The sequence below is a fragment of the Alternaria infectoria genome (assembly GCF_024043175.1).
Source record: "Alternaria infectoria strain BMP 0036 chromosome Unknown scaffold_7, whole genome shotgun sequence".
In the NCBI taxonomy this organism is placed as follows: Eukaryota; Fungi; Ascomycota; class Dothideomycetes; order Pleosporales; family Pleosporaceae; genus Alternaria; species Alternaria infectoria.
The window spans coordinates 1,569,739-1,585,372 of NW_026250696.1; the positions used below are offsets into that span (position 1 = coordinate 1,569,739).

General features: G+C 52.2%; 6 protein-coding genes across 6 annotated transcripts; 1 reads left to right on the forward strand and 5 right to left on the reverse strand.

The window, feature by feature from the left end:
• Nucleotides 1-524: 524 nt before the first annotated feature.
• J4E92_005382 (uncharacterized protein) lies at nt 525-1,769 on the reverse strand (the record flags this gene model as incomplete). The annotated part of the gene is made up of 1 exon (XM_051496764.1): nt 525-1,769. The coding sequence occupies one exon, from the start codon at nt 1,767-1,769 to the stop codon at nt 525-527; it is 1,245 nt and encodes a 414-aa protein (XP_051353484.1).
• A 1,120-nt stretch (nt 1,770-2,889) lies between these two features.
• On the reverse strand, nt 2,890-3,938 carry J4E92_005383 (uncharacterized protein; the record flags this gene model as incomplete). Its single annotated transcript, XM_051496765.1, has 2 exons — nt 2,890-3,702; nt 3,933-3,938. The coding sequence occupies 2 exons, from the start codon at nt 3,936-3,938 to the stop codon at nt 2,890-2,892; spliced, it is 819 nt and encodes a 272-aa protein (XP_051353485.1).
• Nucleotides 3,939-6,006: 2,068 nt separating this feature from the next.
• Nucleotides 6,007-9,222, reverse strand: LOS1 (pre-tRNA nuclear export protein; the record flags this gene model as incomplete). Its single annotated transcript, XM_051496766.1, has 3 exons — nt 6,007-6,521; nt 6,571-9,154; nt 9,211-9,222. The coding sequence occupies 3 exons, from the start codon at nt 9,220-9,222 to the stop codon at nt 6,007-6,009; spliced, it is 3,111 nt and encodes a 1,036-aa protein (XP_051353486.1).
• Nucleotides 9,223-10,019: 797 nt separating this feature from the next.
• Nucleotides 10,020-10,430, reverse strand: J4E92_005385 (uncharacterized protein; the record flags this gene model as incomplete). The annotated part of the gene is made up of 2 exons (XM_051496767.1): nt 10,020-10,208; nt 10,257-10,430. The coding sequence occupies 2 exons, from the start codon at nt 10,428-10,430 to the stop codon at nt 10,020-10,022; spliced, it is 363 nt and encodes a 120-aa protein (XP_051353487.1).
• A 958-nt stretch (nt 10,431-11,388) lies between these two features.
• Nucleotides 11,389-12,020, reverse strand: J4E92_005386 (uncharacterized protein; the record flags this gene model as incomplete). Its single annotated transcript, XM_051496768.1, has 3 exons — nt 11,389-11,545; nt 11,598-11,882; nt 11,974-12,020. 3 exons carry the CDS (start codon nt 12,018-12,020, stop codon nt 11,389-11,391), a joined length of 489 nt encoding a protein of 162 aa, XP_051353488.1.
• Nucleotides 12,021-12,279: 259 nt separating this feature from the next.
• On the forward strand, nt 12,280-14,028 carry J4E92_005387 (uncharacterized protein; the record flags this gene model as incomplete). Its single annotated transcript, XM_051496769.1, has 1 exon — nt 12,280-14,028. One exon carries the CDS (start codon nt 12,280-12,282, stop codon nt 14,026-14,028), a length of 1,749 nt encoding a protein of 582 aa, XP_051353489.1.
• Between the last annotated feature and the right edge of the window lie 1,606 nt (nt 14,029-15,634).

Here is a 15,634-nt window from a genome sequence, read left to right on the forward strand (position 1 = left end):
TGCGCATGCTGGGTAGACATGAGTGTTGATAGTGTTGTGATAGATAAACGAGATGGTTAACAGGAGCAAGTTTTATGTAATGTGAAATGAACGAATTGTAGGATCATCAAGCTGTCAATCAACCAACAACGCCCACTATTTCGACAACTGGCAAATTACCTATCATCCGATTTCAACACACATTAGTAACAACAGATGCTACAGTCACGCAATTAAATCGGAAAAGGCATGGTATCAGAAATCGTGTTTCATTTCTAAGGCTTCTAAACCGAGGGTGATTTTGGCTACCGGCAGGCATCCTTGTGACCCTGTCGATACTCAGGCCCCTTAGTGTTCGTTCGAAAATTTCGAAAAGTCCCAACACAGAACGCCAATAGATGCGAAGAAAAGCTTTGGTTATGTACAGCGGAAAGTTCGGTCCCAGACCACATTCCCAGTCGAAAAAGGTGGAAGAAACGAATGTGTGAATGCAGTTATGTTTCAACATGTGTCGTGAGCGATGCGTATCATGAGGCATTGTGCGTTTAGTTGACAACGCGGCGGCTGGACCAACTAGGACGAGCGATGCGTCCGTTGTAACCACGCTTTGTGATGCTGCCGTTGACACAGGTTGTGCCGGCTGCGACGGCTTGCCAGACGACCTCGCCGTTGTTGCAGAGACCAAATTGATCGGCGCCGTTGCAGACCACAGAGCCGTTCTCGGTGCAAGTGCCCGCGCCACCAGCTGAAGGAGTTGAAGGCATAGAAGGAGCGGCAGGAGAGCCGGTTCCAGCAGGAACGGTGGGTCCGACCGGAGAGGGAGCAGTGGGTGAGGCGGTAACAGTAACGAGTGTGGTGGACGTCGATGGCACTGTGGGTGCGGCTGGGGGAGCGATGGATGCACCGCTGGAAGCTCCGGGAGCGAAGACACCACCGCCATTAGGTGGAAGAGCAGATGAGTCGCCTCCAGTAACAGATGTGGGAACGGCAGATGGCGATCCCGCGGCGGGGGCGGTAGGGGCAGGATGGTACTGACCATCGTTCGCAGAAGTAGGAGCAGCAGATGGCTCTCCACCAGCAGGAGATGAGGGAGCAGCTGAAGACTCGCCACCAGCAGGGGAAGATGGCTCAGCAGGAGTGGAACCAGTAGCTCCACAGCTACCAGTAGGGTCTTCCAAGTCGTTGGTAGCACCCTTCTCGACGTTTGAACCCGGGTTGGGAAACTTGGTAGCAAAGTTTTGAGGAGAGGTGCAACCCTCATTGATGTTCGCGACAAACATATCAGGAAGCTCGTTGAAAGCAGAGTCATCGCTAGCGCCACCAGTAACTTCGATAGGCGCACAGTTCATGTAAAGTTCTGGGGCTCCCGACATCTTCGAGAACCAAGTCCATGCAAAGGTAGCCTTGCCGTTGGGGATGCTGGCAGGAAGCTCGTAGCTGTACTCGCTAACTTGGCCATCGACACCAGGGCATCCACCTTCAATTGACTTGATAACCTTGAACTTGGAGTTCTCGGTAGGTTCGGTGTCCATGGTAACGCTGAGTTGGCAGGAACCGCCGCCATGGACAGCTGTGCCCTTGAACTTGATTGTTTGCTGCTCTCCTACGGCCATCTTGTTCATCTCGGAGACTGTGAAGCCAAGGTTGCTCTTGCAGGGGAATTGGGATTTGTTGATAGGGCCATTGTCGATCTTGTCAACGCTGTACGGAACAGGTTGCTCCATGATGATATGGGCGTTGGTGATGGCGAAGAAAGCGGCCGCAGCCATAACGGTGGATCGGACGGACATGATGCTGATGGTTGGAATGGGGAAATTGTACAACGGCAATTGCGATAGATGTTTGTAGAGAATGTAGGTGATCTAGACCTGCTAGTCGTGTAAATGATACTGCAATGCAAAGAACGTAGAAGCTACTAAGAGAGCGTGAGTTGTGATGGGAAAATCATGCTGCGAAGAAGCGGTCGTGTCTTATACTTGTGCCACCACCAACGTGGTGTGGATACTATAGCCATCGCGTGCCGCCACCAAAACCTCCACAATGCGTATGCTCGAATGATCCTCTAATCAAACGACCATACTGGAGGGTGACAGTGTAGACGTAAGACAAGGTACATGGAAGACGTTGGTGGTCCACAGCGGCCAGCGTCTACGGGATGAAACGGGCGGTCCGGGTATGCTGAGGCTCCCAGCCAAGGGAATGCGAAAATGGTGCAAAACCGACGCATGTACGTTATGCGTCGACGCCTAAGTGGGAAGGCCATGAAGACGTGGATTCGAGGATCACCATGTGTCGGTGCAGGGCCTAAAGGGGGAGGTTTCGTTTCGATGTTGCATCTGAGCAGCCATTGGTTAAGGCGTGGTCGCTTAGCGGGCCGGTAGAAGATCCGTACCCCTGTGTTTTATGGAGCGTCGCATCTCAGACTTCACGATCCCTGTCCAACGTGGCCGATTGGTGAGCCGCTTTCTCTTTCGCGGACGCCGATGGCTGCTCGTTTCTGGGTTTCGCTCCACTGCGCCTGGTGTCGACGCTTGTTTTCACTAGCATCCGCTTAAAGACTGACACATCTTCTCTCGAATCGCGCAAGGGACTGGCTGAGCTACGGCGCCAGGGTGTCGATTACCATTAGCTGTGGGCATTGCGTCGATGAACGATGACGCGGACGTTTGCTGCCCTGGAGGGATGATCAAATTGTTTGGAGGCCCATCTTCACTGACCCATCATATCCTAAACACCAGGATAGGCAATTACTTCCTGGGTGTGTCGCACTTGTTGACTGAGGTGATGTTAATTAGAGCTGTCCAGACTCAACGAATCGCCGTACCCTTTTTCTCGTAGGGGGGCCCACATCGTGCATGACGAAGAGCTACTGCGCCACAGACTGGACCGAGACGAGACGGAGGCTGCCTCTTAAAAGTACATGCGGCCTTTCTCAAGTTTGCGCTTCGGTGTGCCCGCAGCGAATGCGATATGCCCGATGTCCTCACTGGCGCGTACGTCGCCCACGTGCACATCAACGTCCTTCAGCAATCTTGCTCTTTCCATAGCATCCAAGGTGTTGCCTCCCGCAGGTAGATCGAGGTATGGATTTTCGTAGGTCATGCTTGTGACAAATCCAAACATCTCCGGACCAAGTGTCTTCCGCTTGAGAATCAACGACCCAACGCCGACCAGAAATATCGCAACTGCAGCTACGAGCAACAGACTCAGCCAAGCGAAATTGCAAAGGTAGATGTCATGTGTCCTACTAATTGTCGCGTTTGTCGTCGCTCCGATGAAGAATATTCCTGAGTCATACGTCGCCAGATTAAAGGGTCTGAACCAGTTTGCGAAGGTAGTGTTTTGGGTAGTTTCGTTTTGAAGTAGGTAGACATCGACATCGTTTACTGGCTTGGTATCAAGACCGAAAGCCGACGAGTTGCTTTGTGGAAGGTTTCCAAGATATGCGTTTGGTGCAATCGTAAGTTGGTAGTAGGTGTTCAGAACAAGAGATAGCCGTTTCGCAAAAACCTCCGGGCTTAGTTCTGTCAGGTTTACCCAACCTGGATTAATGCCCAGATTCGAAGTCGGTGAGGTTAATTGAAAGGACGTTGTGTTGTAGATGAACTGCTCGGTCGGATTGGATCCTCTAGACCAACCGAAAGCTTTAGGGAAAGCAGCCAGAGCCAGTTGCGAGATCAGGATGTGGTCGAAGGGAGTGACATGAGTATTCCGCAAGTCTGACTGAGACGGACGGACTTTGACAGCAGCACAAGTGTCTCTGTTGCACTCCACCACCGTTTCAGTATGACTCTGACCAAGAGAACAGTTAGTGATACTCAGACTTGTGTTTCCAAGTGGTCCGACTCCCAAGCTGGAGGCGTACGTGAGCTTTCGCATGGGAAATTCCTGGTTCGTCATCGATGTGTTTTTGTAACCAGCAAACGCATCAAAACGGCCGTCTCCATCAGTACCTCCATTGGTGAGCGGAAGGTCTGTCTGTAGAAAGAATGTCGAGCGCTTTCCTCCGGCTACTCTATCGTTGCCCCAAGGACTGTTCTCATCTGACGTGTTCTGCCATATCTGGCCCGGCACGAGCTTCTCGAGTTCAGTAAAGTCGGTTCTGTTTTCCACGGTACGCGATACCCATGGCTCACACTGTACGGTAAGCTGAGAAGTCTCCAAGCTAAAGCTCCCGTCCCGATCCACGGGGCGGCCGATGACAGGTATGCCGATCAAAGAGACGTAATCTTCAGGGCGTCGTTGGGTTAAATTAAGAATGGTCCATCTGTCTTTGCTGCCCCCGCCGAATTCAAGGTACGGTATTTTGACATTGCCCCAGATGTCCTGTGGCCCGTTTTTGACTTGTTCGGAACCCAATAATGCGGCAGCATACAATGCTTCGACTTGAGTCAGACTTCCATCGGTTTCAACGTAGGTACCGCTACTAATTGCCCACGCGGCGCTACCGGGGCCAGTAGAAAGGTAACGAAGAGGAGAGAAAGTTGCTATCGTATAGGTGGACTTGCTCATCAAACGTAGTGATGCCTGACCGCCTAGAGGGGACATTGTCCAAAGAAATAGCAGATTCGCACCAACAACGGTAATTCGTCGCATCAGTAGCTGGCTTTCGATCGTTCCCCATACAGACTGGCTTGCCATGAGTAGCTCGAGATTCTGACGAGTCAGTCAGTGATCATGACTGGCGCAAAATCGTACGTATGCTTCACTCGACTTACGCTAAGTTTGGTGCCTTTCTCCGCTAGGTATCTTGCAATCATTTTCATACTACGACCACTTATCGCCGCGAACATGATGGGAAATATAGTCGGGCCCTTAGTACATCAGCAGGTTGCAAAGATCTGGAAGCGGAGATCGCGGACAAGCTGGATAGCTGCAGTAACCTTATTTGCAAAAACATTGCCAGCAACAGGTTTACCATTCAGGGTTACGACTGCTATGCCGAGCACTATAGTATGTCAGCACGGGTATGGGGAGGCTCCTGTCGCAAACTGACAAACGAAGTATATGGGAAGCAAGACAAGGATGACATCCGCAACAAAATACAAGTATGAGATCCAGGTGCGCTGCTTCAATGCTCGTGCTTCGTCTGGCCAACTCGGCGTCCGCTTTACAGTCGCTTCGACCGATGTTAATTTCGACTCAGGTTGGGCTTGATTCGGATGATCTGAATATACGACTGTTGAGTCCATATTGTGTCGGTGGAACGAGCTCCAGCGCGAGACGTCGCTGACGTTCATGCTGTTGTTGTTGATTACGCGGTACGAGCGACCACAGTAACGTCAGGATGAGGCTGATAGTTCGCGCACAGCGAACGACGCTTCTTTTGCTTCCGCATCCTCATCCTATGCGGCGTAGTACCAGAGCAAGTCCTTAGCATAGCGCTAAATAAACTTTCCACTCGACATTTTAGGAGCGCGCTTCCTGAAGTCTCAGGTTGCATTTGGGGCGTTCCTGACGAATCGGTTTGTGTGGGGTGAAACGCGAAGCGCTTGGGCGGGTCTTGCTAAACCATTCTTCGCGACATGTGGAGAAATCGCGATTCTATCACATTGCATGTTGGCATTCGTGCGTCACTGCTTGCGGGAATGATGAGAGGCTCGGGCCGGGATGAGGCGGGTTTAGAATTGGTGGTTTGGTGGAGGAAGCTGGAGGGCAGTGCCATTGTGAAGTCGCTACAGCGCGGGAGCGTAGGGCTGAAGCGGCAGGCGCGACTACATCGCGTCCGGAGGCTCGCATCTCTACTCGTCCCTCACTATGAAATGCTATCATCATGCTATGAGGCACAGTATTAGACTGCAAGCACATTGAATGTATACAATGATGAGAAATCTATTTTGTAATGAGGCTGCACTACGAAGATGCGAGCTAGCTGCTGGGGTTATCACGGAAATCAAACTCAATACCAAGCCTTTTGGCGCCCGCTACGATGCAGAATGATGCCGCCTTCATGATGGACAAATATTACGCCAAACTGATAAATCCCACCTCCACTATGATCCCCGAAACCCGACTAGGTATCGAGGCTCAACCTCGGCTTGCAAGCATGCGATCCACGAATTGAACGTAGAAGTTGCGCCATTCTTTTTCCTTCTTCGGTCCCTCAAACGAGCCGGCGAGGGTGCGCAGGTATTGGTCCGCGCCGTCGTCGCCCACTCCCATGCCACCGAGATCGCTCTTGAGTCGCTCCACATACGGTTCGCCAACCTTCTTAATGATCTCGTGCTGCAGATTGGCGGCCTCAAAAAGGACTTGCTTTGCCTGCGCGTCTTTCGAGTTGAAGCCCGGCGAAGCCGGAATTGACCATGCCAACGGAGAAAACTTATCTACCACGTAGTTGTCGAAACCCGGCAATGGTGCTTGAGCAGTGTCGGGAGATGTGGGTGTTGCGTTCGCGCCAGGCCCGACTTTGTCGGGTCCGCCCCACACCGTGATCATGCGGATAAGCACAAAGATTGCAAGGCGCGCGGTAGGGTAGTCGTGTGTGTCGCGAGCGAACGTTTCGATCGAAGAAATTATGGGCTCGAATGTCGCTTGATTCACTGCGGAACATTAGCAGTGTCAAGTCTATATATGATGTTGTCGACTTACCATTGCTGACGAACACAGACCCAAGACCTTGGTTGAGAACAACGACGATGAAGTTCAGATACTCTCGACGGAGCTCAGCTAGTTGAATCTCGTCATCTGTACCCGAAGGAACTACAGCTAGTGCGGTAAATATGCGTTGCAAGACTGGACTCATGACGGTATCTAGAATGCCAGCGATCTCTGACTTGAAGGTGAAGACGACCTGACCAAGCACTTTGAGGAAGGTACTGATCTCGTCCATGGAAGAACTCAAAGAAAGGAGTCCTTCGATCCAGGATGGCAGCTGTTGTAGCAGACGCGAGCCTAATACGGCAATCATGCGCGAGAAAGCGAATCTTGCAGCGTGTCGAATGGAGCCAGATGAGTTCAGTGATTCAACGGCGACGAGGATAGCCTCAGATGCTTTGACGAACTCATCCGCCACCTCACTCTGGGGCGCGACGCTGTTGTTGTTTGACGGTACCCAGTCTGAGTAGCCTCGAGCTAGCGTACCTATGGCCATGATGATATGGTGAATTTGGAGTATAGCCCGCTCATCACCATTCCTCGCCTGGGGAAGAGTCTGTTGCATGTCTGAGAACAGAGGGCTCATGATGGTCTGCGCGTAGAGTCTCTTGTTCTCCGCGGAGACGGTGTTGGACGAAGCGATGCAGCCCACGGCTTCGAAAAGGTACAGCTGCGAGTCGAACAGCGCATCCGCCGACTGATCCTCTTCATCGGACGACATCTCATCTTCTGAAGTATCTGGTAGCTCAGCTTTGATGGCAAGCAAGTCTCCAACCGCTTGAATGATGTCGTAGGAGACGTTGCCCAGTTGGGCCCGCAGATGCTTGACTAAGCGTTGGAAGAGATACCAGGATCGCGAGCGGACCTTGACATGGTTGCTATGGGTAAGGTTGACAAAATTCTCAAGTACCTTGGGGATGAGGCCAGGATTCTGCTCGAAGAACTGATAGTAGCGTACGCATATCTCCATATACTGCAGCTGAACAGCAGGGTGCGGGTAGTTTGCTAGACCAGATTCGACCATGCTGTTCATCATATTCACGAGTTGCTGAGCTGCAGCCGATGAGGGCTCGCGTTTCGCATACAGTCCCTGGTTTCTGACTGCAAGTTCTCCAAATAGATACATCTCATACAGAGCCAATTCGAGGTCGCGCCAGTTCAGGGATTGATCGCCTTGAGATAGGCGTCCAAAGGTTCCGTTGACTAAGCGACTGAGTGTCTCGATGTAGTAAGGCTCGTCGATGGCGGTTACTGTTTGTTGCAGGACGTGGAGGCGTCTGCGGAGATCGAGGAACTCTGCTTCGTCTGTCTGTTCGCCTTCCTCACCCCATGAGGCTGTCTCGTCGTACTTCATTTTTGCAATGATCGCATCTAGAACGGGTGGTAATACTGCGGCGTATTGTGGAGGTATCGATCCAGACTTCTTTTGCAATTTGCGGAGGAACGTAAGGAGATCTGTAAGAGATGGGATGACAGTCGAGCAGACCTCGTCGTATTGGTCAGCGAAGAAACGTAAAAGGTAAGGCGTGAAGATGCGAATGAGATCGTCTGCGCGTTGCCGAACATGCTCCTCGACAGCCTCGTTCTCTAGTATCTTTACGATATCGAATACGATGTTGTTCACGAGCTTAGCGACAGTCTCGGCAAGGTCGTTGTCGTAGTTCGAGCTGTTGAAATCGGCCAGAGCTGGGCTGCTGATCAGCTGGCCGACGACTTCGGAAAGATTTAGGAAAGTGATTAATTCAATCTTATCCGATGGGCTCATCTTCTTCCCGACGATCTCTGAGAATGTATCGATTGCCGCATCGCGCACCTTTCCAGCAGCGCTCTCGGGATCAGCGATTCCTTGTTGGCCCGCCATTTCCAGGAAAGTTGTGATCATGGCTTGGTTGACAATCAAGTTGATGTCGGTCCAACTAACCCAGCGCCCGATAGTCTCCAGGCACATCTTCACAAGATTCAGGTCTGTCTCCCTCCACTTCGCGAGTATTTCTTGCCAAGATAACGAGATCTTCTGCGCGTCCCGTTGCCGGATGAGGTCTTTCAGCTCTGTGTTGCGCTTCTTCTCGTCCTCTGGGCGGGCGACCAACTGGTCAGCGATTTCGTCGTGCACTTGACCGAGCATGCGAAGGTATAGCAACGTCGTGGCTGTATTGACGTTTCCGATGGTAGACTGGTCGCCAGCCAAGGCACGGAAATCGTCGAAGAAGGACTGCCATGAGGAAGGGTATAGAGCTACGAAGAGATAAGTGACAGTCTGCATCAGCTTGTTCTGGATATGGCTTGTGTCTGCAGCTCCACTGCCCGGGACGTAGGATCGGTGGATATGGCCCATGAGGGTATCCTTGATGTACGCAAGACTCTGCTCATCGAGGCGATGTTCTTGGATCGCGTTGTTCACAAGGTCGAGCGACGTATGGCGGACAAAGTCGGTGGGACGAGGGTCGCGCGCGAAGAGTGTGAGGGCAGCTTGCCATGCGGAGCCTTCGGCACGGAGCTGGTTCAGGTATTCGATAGCCTGACCGCGCAGCTCCTGGCTCGACGTCGGATTTGCGGCGATCTGGATGGCATTTTCGACCTTTGAAATGGAGTGTGAGTATATGCTTCATGGATCGGGCAAACAATGGTACGTACCTGGCCCTCCATTTCCTCGTGTTGTCAAAGCTGAGCAAGCAGGGTTGAGTCACAGGTTGAGTCGGTGTGGTCTGCCCTATAGATTGTACATCGGACGTGGTGGGGTAGGAACTATGAGCGGATTGGTATGCTACCGGACCATGGAGCAAACTGTGGAAGACTGCATCACGAAAGCGTTACAGCGGTGTAGGCAGAGGCGGGGCACGAGGGGCTGACGTACGGCGTGTGCAAGGGTTCGTGCGTGAAAGAAACAATGGCCAGAGCTCAGGGTCTATGTGCCAGGCGATTAGGGTACCGACTGGAAAAAGCAAAAGTTGTTCTCCGTCTTCGTCGAGGCGTCGAGGCCGAAAACAGCTGTGCAATGACTGAAGTGGCAGCGCCAAGCCCGGGCCTGGTGGGATGTTCTCGCGCCCAATTTGACCGTGTGACACGTGCGCACGAGATTTTGGTTTCGACACCGCCACGCGCATTGCTGAAGATTTAATCGTCATTTACGCTGCTTTCAGACAACGACCAGGTGCCCGTCGAGTATGAGAGCCCCCAGAAGGAGGGCCAGCAACGCAGTCGTCCCTCTATCATGCTTATACATTTGAAGCCCGCACTCTATAGCGAATTCACGGCGGCAAGAGCTGAGATACAATTCGGTGTTCACGTGCAAAAAGTTGATCAACCCAATAAATCACGAATGAGTAGTCAAGTCTTTCCAGATGTGTACGGATTCTATTAGGTTCTATAGTTTCTCTCTGATACACGAGCCGCTTCTGTAGTAGTGAGCAGACTGCTATTACAATCGGTGTCACGTCTACTTACTATGCGCCTAGATGCTTCGCCGCCCACTCGACGTGATCGTCAGCAAATGTGGCCATGAAGTAGTAGCTGTGATCGTAATCGGGCTGCATGCGCAGTTGAATGCCCTTGTCATTGCCAGCTTCCTTGGCTGCCTTGACGAAGTTCTCCGGTAGAAGCTGGCCTTGCTTGTAGAAGTTGTCTCCAGTGCCCTAGCTCAGTTAGTAAAACGACACAAGACTGTCGCATATGATACGCACCACATCGATGAGCATCTCAAGAGGACCCTTCCATTGCTTGACCAGCTCTGACGCATCATGCTCCTTCCACTTTTGTTGCTGGTCCTCGCCAAAGTATCCCTTGAAAGCTTTTTGGCCCCATGGGCAGTTGATGGGGTTGGCGATGGGTGCGAATGCAGAGACAGACTTGTACATGCCGGGGTTCTTGAGGAACTATCGATGGTGGTCAGTCTAGTCCTCCTGGTATGCAAGCAGCTGACCAACCAGTGTCAATGCGCCGTGTCCACCCATGCTGTGCCCTGTGATGCTGACTTTGCTGGAATCTAGCTCTTTGAAAGACGAGAACAGCGCTTCGGGGAGCTCTTTGGTGATGTATGAGTACATGTTGTAGCCCTTTGACCATGGCTCCTTGGTGGCATCGACGTAGAAACCTGCGCCTGACCCGAAGTCGTATGACTCGTCTTCACCTTCGATCTGTAAGCCCCCTAGTGAGTGGGTTAGTCAAATGCTCCGCGTATAGTCTCACGGTAGGCACGCACTCGGTGAAGTATCAGGGTACACGACAGCGATGCCATGTTTGGCTGCGCCGTGCTGGAAAAAACCCTTTTCTGAGCAGTTATTGCCGGTGCATGTGAGGCCGGAAAGGTAGAAGAGAACTGGGACCTTGGCGCCGGACTTGAGTGCTTGTGGAGGCAGGAACACGTTCAGCTCCATGTCGGTGTTTGTGCTTGAGGACTTGTGCTTCAACTTGAGAAGCTTGCCGCCGAAGGATGCGATGGTGCCTGTGGTTTCGAAAGACATCTTGGACAATGTGGTATAGCGAGAAAAACGAACAGTAGGAGGTTGGAATGCAAACGCAGGTCGAGGGGCCCTTGGAAGTTTTGTGAGCAGGCGCATTGAGTGACGTTGTGCCTGAAATTAGTGCGGGGGACGAATAGCTATGTCGAGCTACCCCACCTCCCTCTAGACTTTTGGCTTGTTACAGAAATCTTATCCGCGGATCCGCACAGGCAACGGACAAGGCTTGGAATTAACGGAGATCGGGTGAGACTCGGGATATAATTGCGCAACCACTCAGAGACTCCTTTCGCCGAAATACCCCATATTTAGCCAAACAAAACTCCATAGCAAATGCAATCAGCCACACCACGCTTCATGTCAGAAGCTCTTCGCAAGTCCAGTCCTCGTAGAAACCATCGGGGAGGTACCGCCGTACAACAAGGGGAATCTTCTTCTCTTGGAGCTCTTTCGCAGCAATTTGCAGAGGGTCCGTCATTCCCTCTACGTCGATCAGCACGGGAGCGTTACCACTGCAATCTCATTAGTCCTTGTACATGCAACCTCCCTCTGAAGGTAGTCTACCTGATCTGAAGTGCTCTTGTGCCCAAGACGCGTGCCTTCTCGTACTTTGTCATGTATGGGGTGGTTGTGCGCTTGTCGTTCGGAACCTTCTTGTCCTTTTCGCTTGTGACTGTGTTCTTGGAGGCTTCCTTGGCAGCAGCTGCCGCGTTGGCATCGCCAGATACTACTACGTTGTCGTCGTTGGGTTCGGCATTGTCTGGGTCTTCACCGCCGCCAGGCTGGTCGTCTTCGTCGTCCATCAGATCAGGCTCGGCCTCTTCGTCGAACTCGATGAGGGGCTCGTCACTACTGAAGTTAGAATCGGCGGGACTGTCTCCTACCGTTCCCCTAGCTGATGCGCCCGGTGGAGGAAACCCAGAGATGGAGCTGAACGTACATGTCACCGGCGCCGCCGTCGTAGTCGTCACCGCCATAGTCGGACATGTTTGCAGCAAGTTTCTACGCGCGTGCGTGTCTGAGGAAGGGATGCCGAGAGATGGAGAGGTACGCGTGGAGTATGGGGTGTATGCCTGGTGCGATGCGACTGGCAAAGAAAGTTCGCGATCAGAAATCGCAGGGGTCGGCGTCTGCACTAGCGTGGGAAATCTTGGCGGTCGCAAAATACAGTGGAGCTCGACTTTCGTCCATGGTTCTGCGCATCCACGAGCCGCCTTGCAACCACGCGCACGTTGTATGCAATACTATGGCGCCGAAGCGGAGAAACACCGAAGACGCTGGTGTGGCGCCACAGAAGAGGTCTCGCAACAGTACCGTAACCCCGAGCACCGTGACGTCGATCCTGAAGGCTAACATTCTCGGAGGTGTTGCGGAGGACACACCCGACCAGGACTATGCGACAGACGACTCTGCTGATTACAAGGTCAATTTCACCGACAACGGCACTTTGAGGGCAGAGAGCGAGGCCCGTCGCCAATGGAACTACGTCTGCCCAACCTGCTCGCAACGCTTCAACCGACCATGTCGCCTCGAGACACACATGCGAAGCCACAACAAGGAGCGACCATTTATCTGTACCGAGCCCGGCTGCAACAAGACGTTCCCTCGTAAAGACCACTTACAGCGTCACCTCAAGAACGCCCATCGCGACCCTGCGACCGAGCGGACATTCACATGCGATTGGACCGGGTGTGGCAAGAGTTTCACCTCCAACGGCAGGCTCCAGAGGCACAGAGACGTCCACGAATCCAAATTCTACTGTACCGACTTCCCCCCGTGCAACGAGGCTTTTAGGAAGGCGAAGGCGTTGGAGGCACACGTCAAGATCCAGCACATGGACGTCAAGCCCTTCACTTGTTCTCACGTGGATCAAGAGAGCGGCGAGAAATGCGCGAGTGGCTTTCAGACTGAGGGCGCATTACAACGGCATATGGGCAAGACACATGCAGACATACAAGGGCAGGGCCACTTCTGCATGCTGTGTGCGACGGCTGGAGTAGACGCGGACACAATGCAGAGCGAGTCTGTTGACACATTCACCATCCCGCCACACTTACCGTCTTTCGCGACAAAAGACGAGCTGAACGTGCACACAGCCGAGTGTCACCCACCTGTATGTACACAGTGCGGTCAGAAGTTCAAGACTGCATCCAATCTCAAGACACACTTCGACACCGTCCATGGGCACCCACAAGAACAAACGCAGTTCGCTTGTCCCAGACTAGGCTGTGAGAGTGTCTTCAATCGGAAACACAACCTCACTGTTCACATTCAGACGGTCCACGACAAGCAGTTCAGGTACTCATGTACCCCCGATGCTCTGCAGAATTCAAAACACCCAGATCTCCAAGCCTGGAACGGAGAGAATGCCTGTGGCGCCTCCTTCAAGGCCAAGTCGTCTCTCGATCAGCATGTTCGGAAAAATCATCTTGGTCTCGGCAACCGCAAGCAGCTCCGGAAGGCCGCAAAGTCAAAGAAGAAGCCGGAGCCTTCGATGCTTACCATGCTTACCGGTGTTGGCTATGAGCAAGGCCGCGAGGTGCCCTGTTTGGTGAAGACGTGCGAGTACCGCTTCTACATGGACCGTGATTTACGCCGTCATCTGCTCGCAGAGCATTATATTCCCGAGGACGAGATCGAAGACATGATACAGGAGCGCGATGCTGTCAGTGGAGGGCAGTTCTGGATTGGTGGGTTCGACGACTCAATGAGCATGTTCGACTCTGCTACGCCCAGCATCCCAGAGACGCCTGCTCCATACCTCATGGAGAGCAACATGCCGATGCTACCATATTCTGACTTGAAGAGCATGGATGGGCAAAATGCTTTATTCGATCAGCAATTCGACCAGCTCTCACTCATAAAGGATGACGCTGAGATGGACATGGCGATGGGGTTGGGTCACCTGCCACCAGCCACGGACGCCCAAGAGAGTTTACAATGGGACATGCTAGCCCCCGTTGAGCAGTACAACAGCGATCTCTCTCGTGGCTGAGACAGCGATGCCTGTCAGAGCTGCCGAATGCAATCGTCTGTGGAAGTTGGTGGAGGTTTTCCCATGCCCGATGTGATGGCCGTCAATGATGTTTTCACGAGTTTCACGAGTTAGCAAGATACCCAAATAGTAATTAAATCATGTCAAATACGGGAGCGTCCGATACTCCTGCCATGAACCCCAGATCGCAAACTTCCCCATTCGGCCTGTCAATCATGCCAAGCCGTCGATTCTAGCGAACGGCGTTCGGTCGCTACTCGATCGCCGTAGGGGCGGGGAAAAGCTCCGTAGGATCCAGGCGATCGGGCTGCTAGTCCTAGTCTGCCACACCTTTTCTTCACGCCCAAAGCTATGGTTCACTAGTCGACGAGATTGTATTAGCAGAGACCTTATTCTAGTGTGGGCGCCTGGGTCAGACCAGATCTATGGGAGTATCGTTACATTTATATTTTGGCTTTCCAGAGACGGTGGGTTCAGTGGCTGCAGACTTCATTGTAAACTATCTCATTACAATATAACGTATAACTAGTTATCCAATCAAACAAGATTGGTCTGTTACATATAAGCGGAGCATTTCCCGTTTTAACAACATCTAAAAACCGTGTGAAGAAAATGCGTCTTTGCAAAGGTACAAAAAGGGTATAAAGTCGCGAAGATGGAAACCCGCCGATGCCGCAAAGGATGGAGAATGACTGTGCGTCTGAGCATTTGTGTTCAAGTAAACGCCTCGCTACGCTGTAAGATGCTGACGAAAATGGTGGTGCTGCCCAAATCGATGTCAATGGGACGAACAGATATCGCACAGACGGGAGGTGCGATGTTTCAGAAATCAAGAGCAGCCAAGGCCGTCGCATCATGCCGCAGCCTTGATGTACTGAGCTAGCAAACTTGCTTCAGGTATGGAAATCGTGTGATCTGCTTTGCGAGGTGGCCAGTCTTCGTGTTCGAGTTCTACCGTCAGAGTCGTGTCGTGCTGCGCTTCCCAGTCACGTCGCCATATTTCAAACCTGAGATCCCACCTTTGTAGAAGCCTCTTTCTTCTTAATTCGATAACGGTTTCAAGCCTTGCCAGCTCCTTGTGATATTCCGCTTCTTTTGCAAACTTCCTTTTCTCGTGCTCAATGCCTAATTGCTGTAGCTCTGCTTCTTGTGCTTCTAGTCTTCGTGCGGTGTCCATCTCTTGCCTTGCTCGTAAGACGTTGATTGCACTCGCGTGTCGTCTGGGAAGATCCTGTTGGATCAATCTTTGGTGGTCCAGCTTCTTCAAGTCTTCCTCCGACACAGCATGCACACGCTCTTGGTTGCTTCTCGTACGTAGGCAATACGCCTCAATATACTTTAGGGCTGTCGCTACGTTCTGTGTCTCTTGAGCTTGTGCTTTCAACAGGTCGTGTTCAGCGAGAAGTTGTCGTTCTTCTAATCGCTCCAGGTCCTCATTGTGCTACATCGCTTGAGTCAGCTGACGTATATCACATCAACACGAATTATACCTACCTGTCCGATCCGTTCGTTCTTATCAATCTCAAGCTGTTCTCCCAATTGTTGCATTGAACAATATTGGTACGCTGACAAGGCTTTTCTTTGGCTGCACTCGAACAGCGAGACA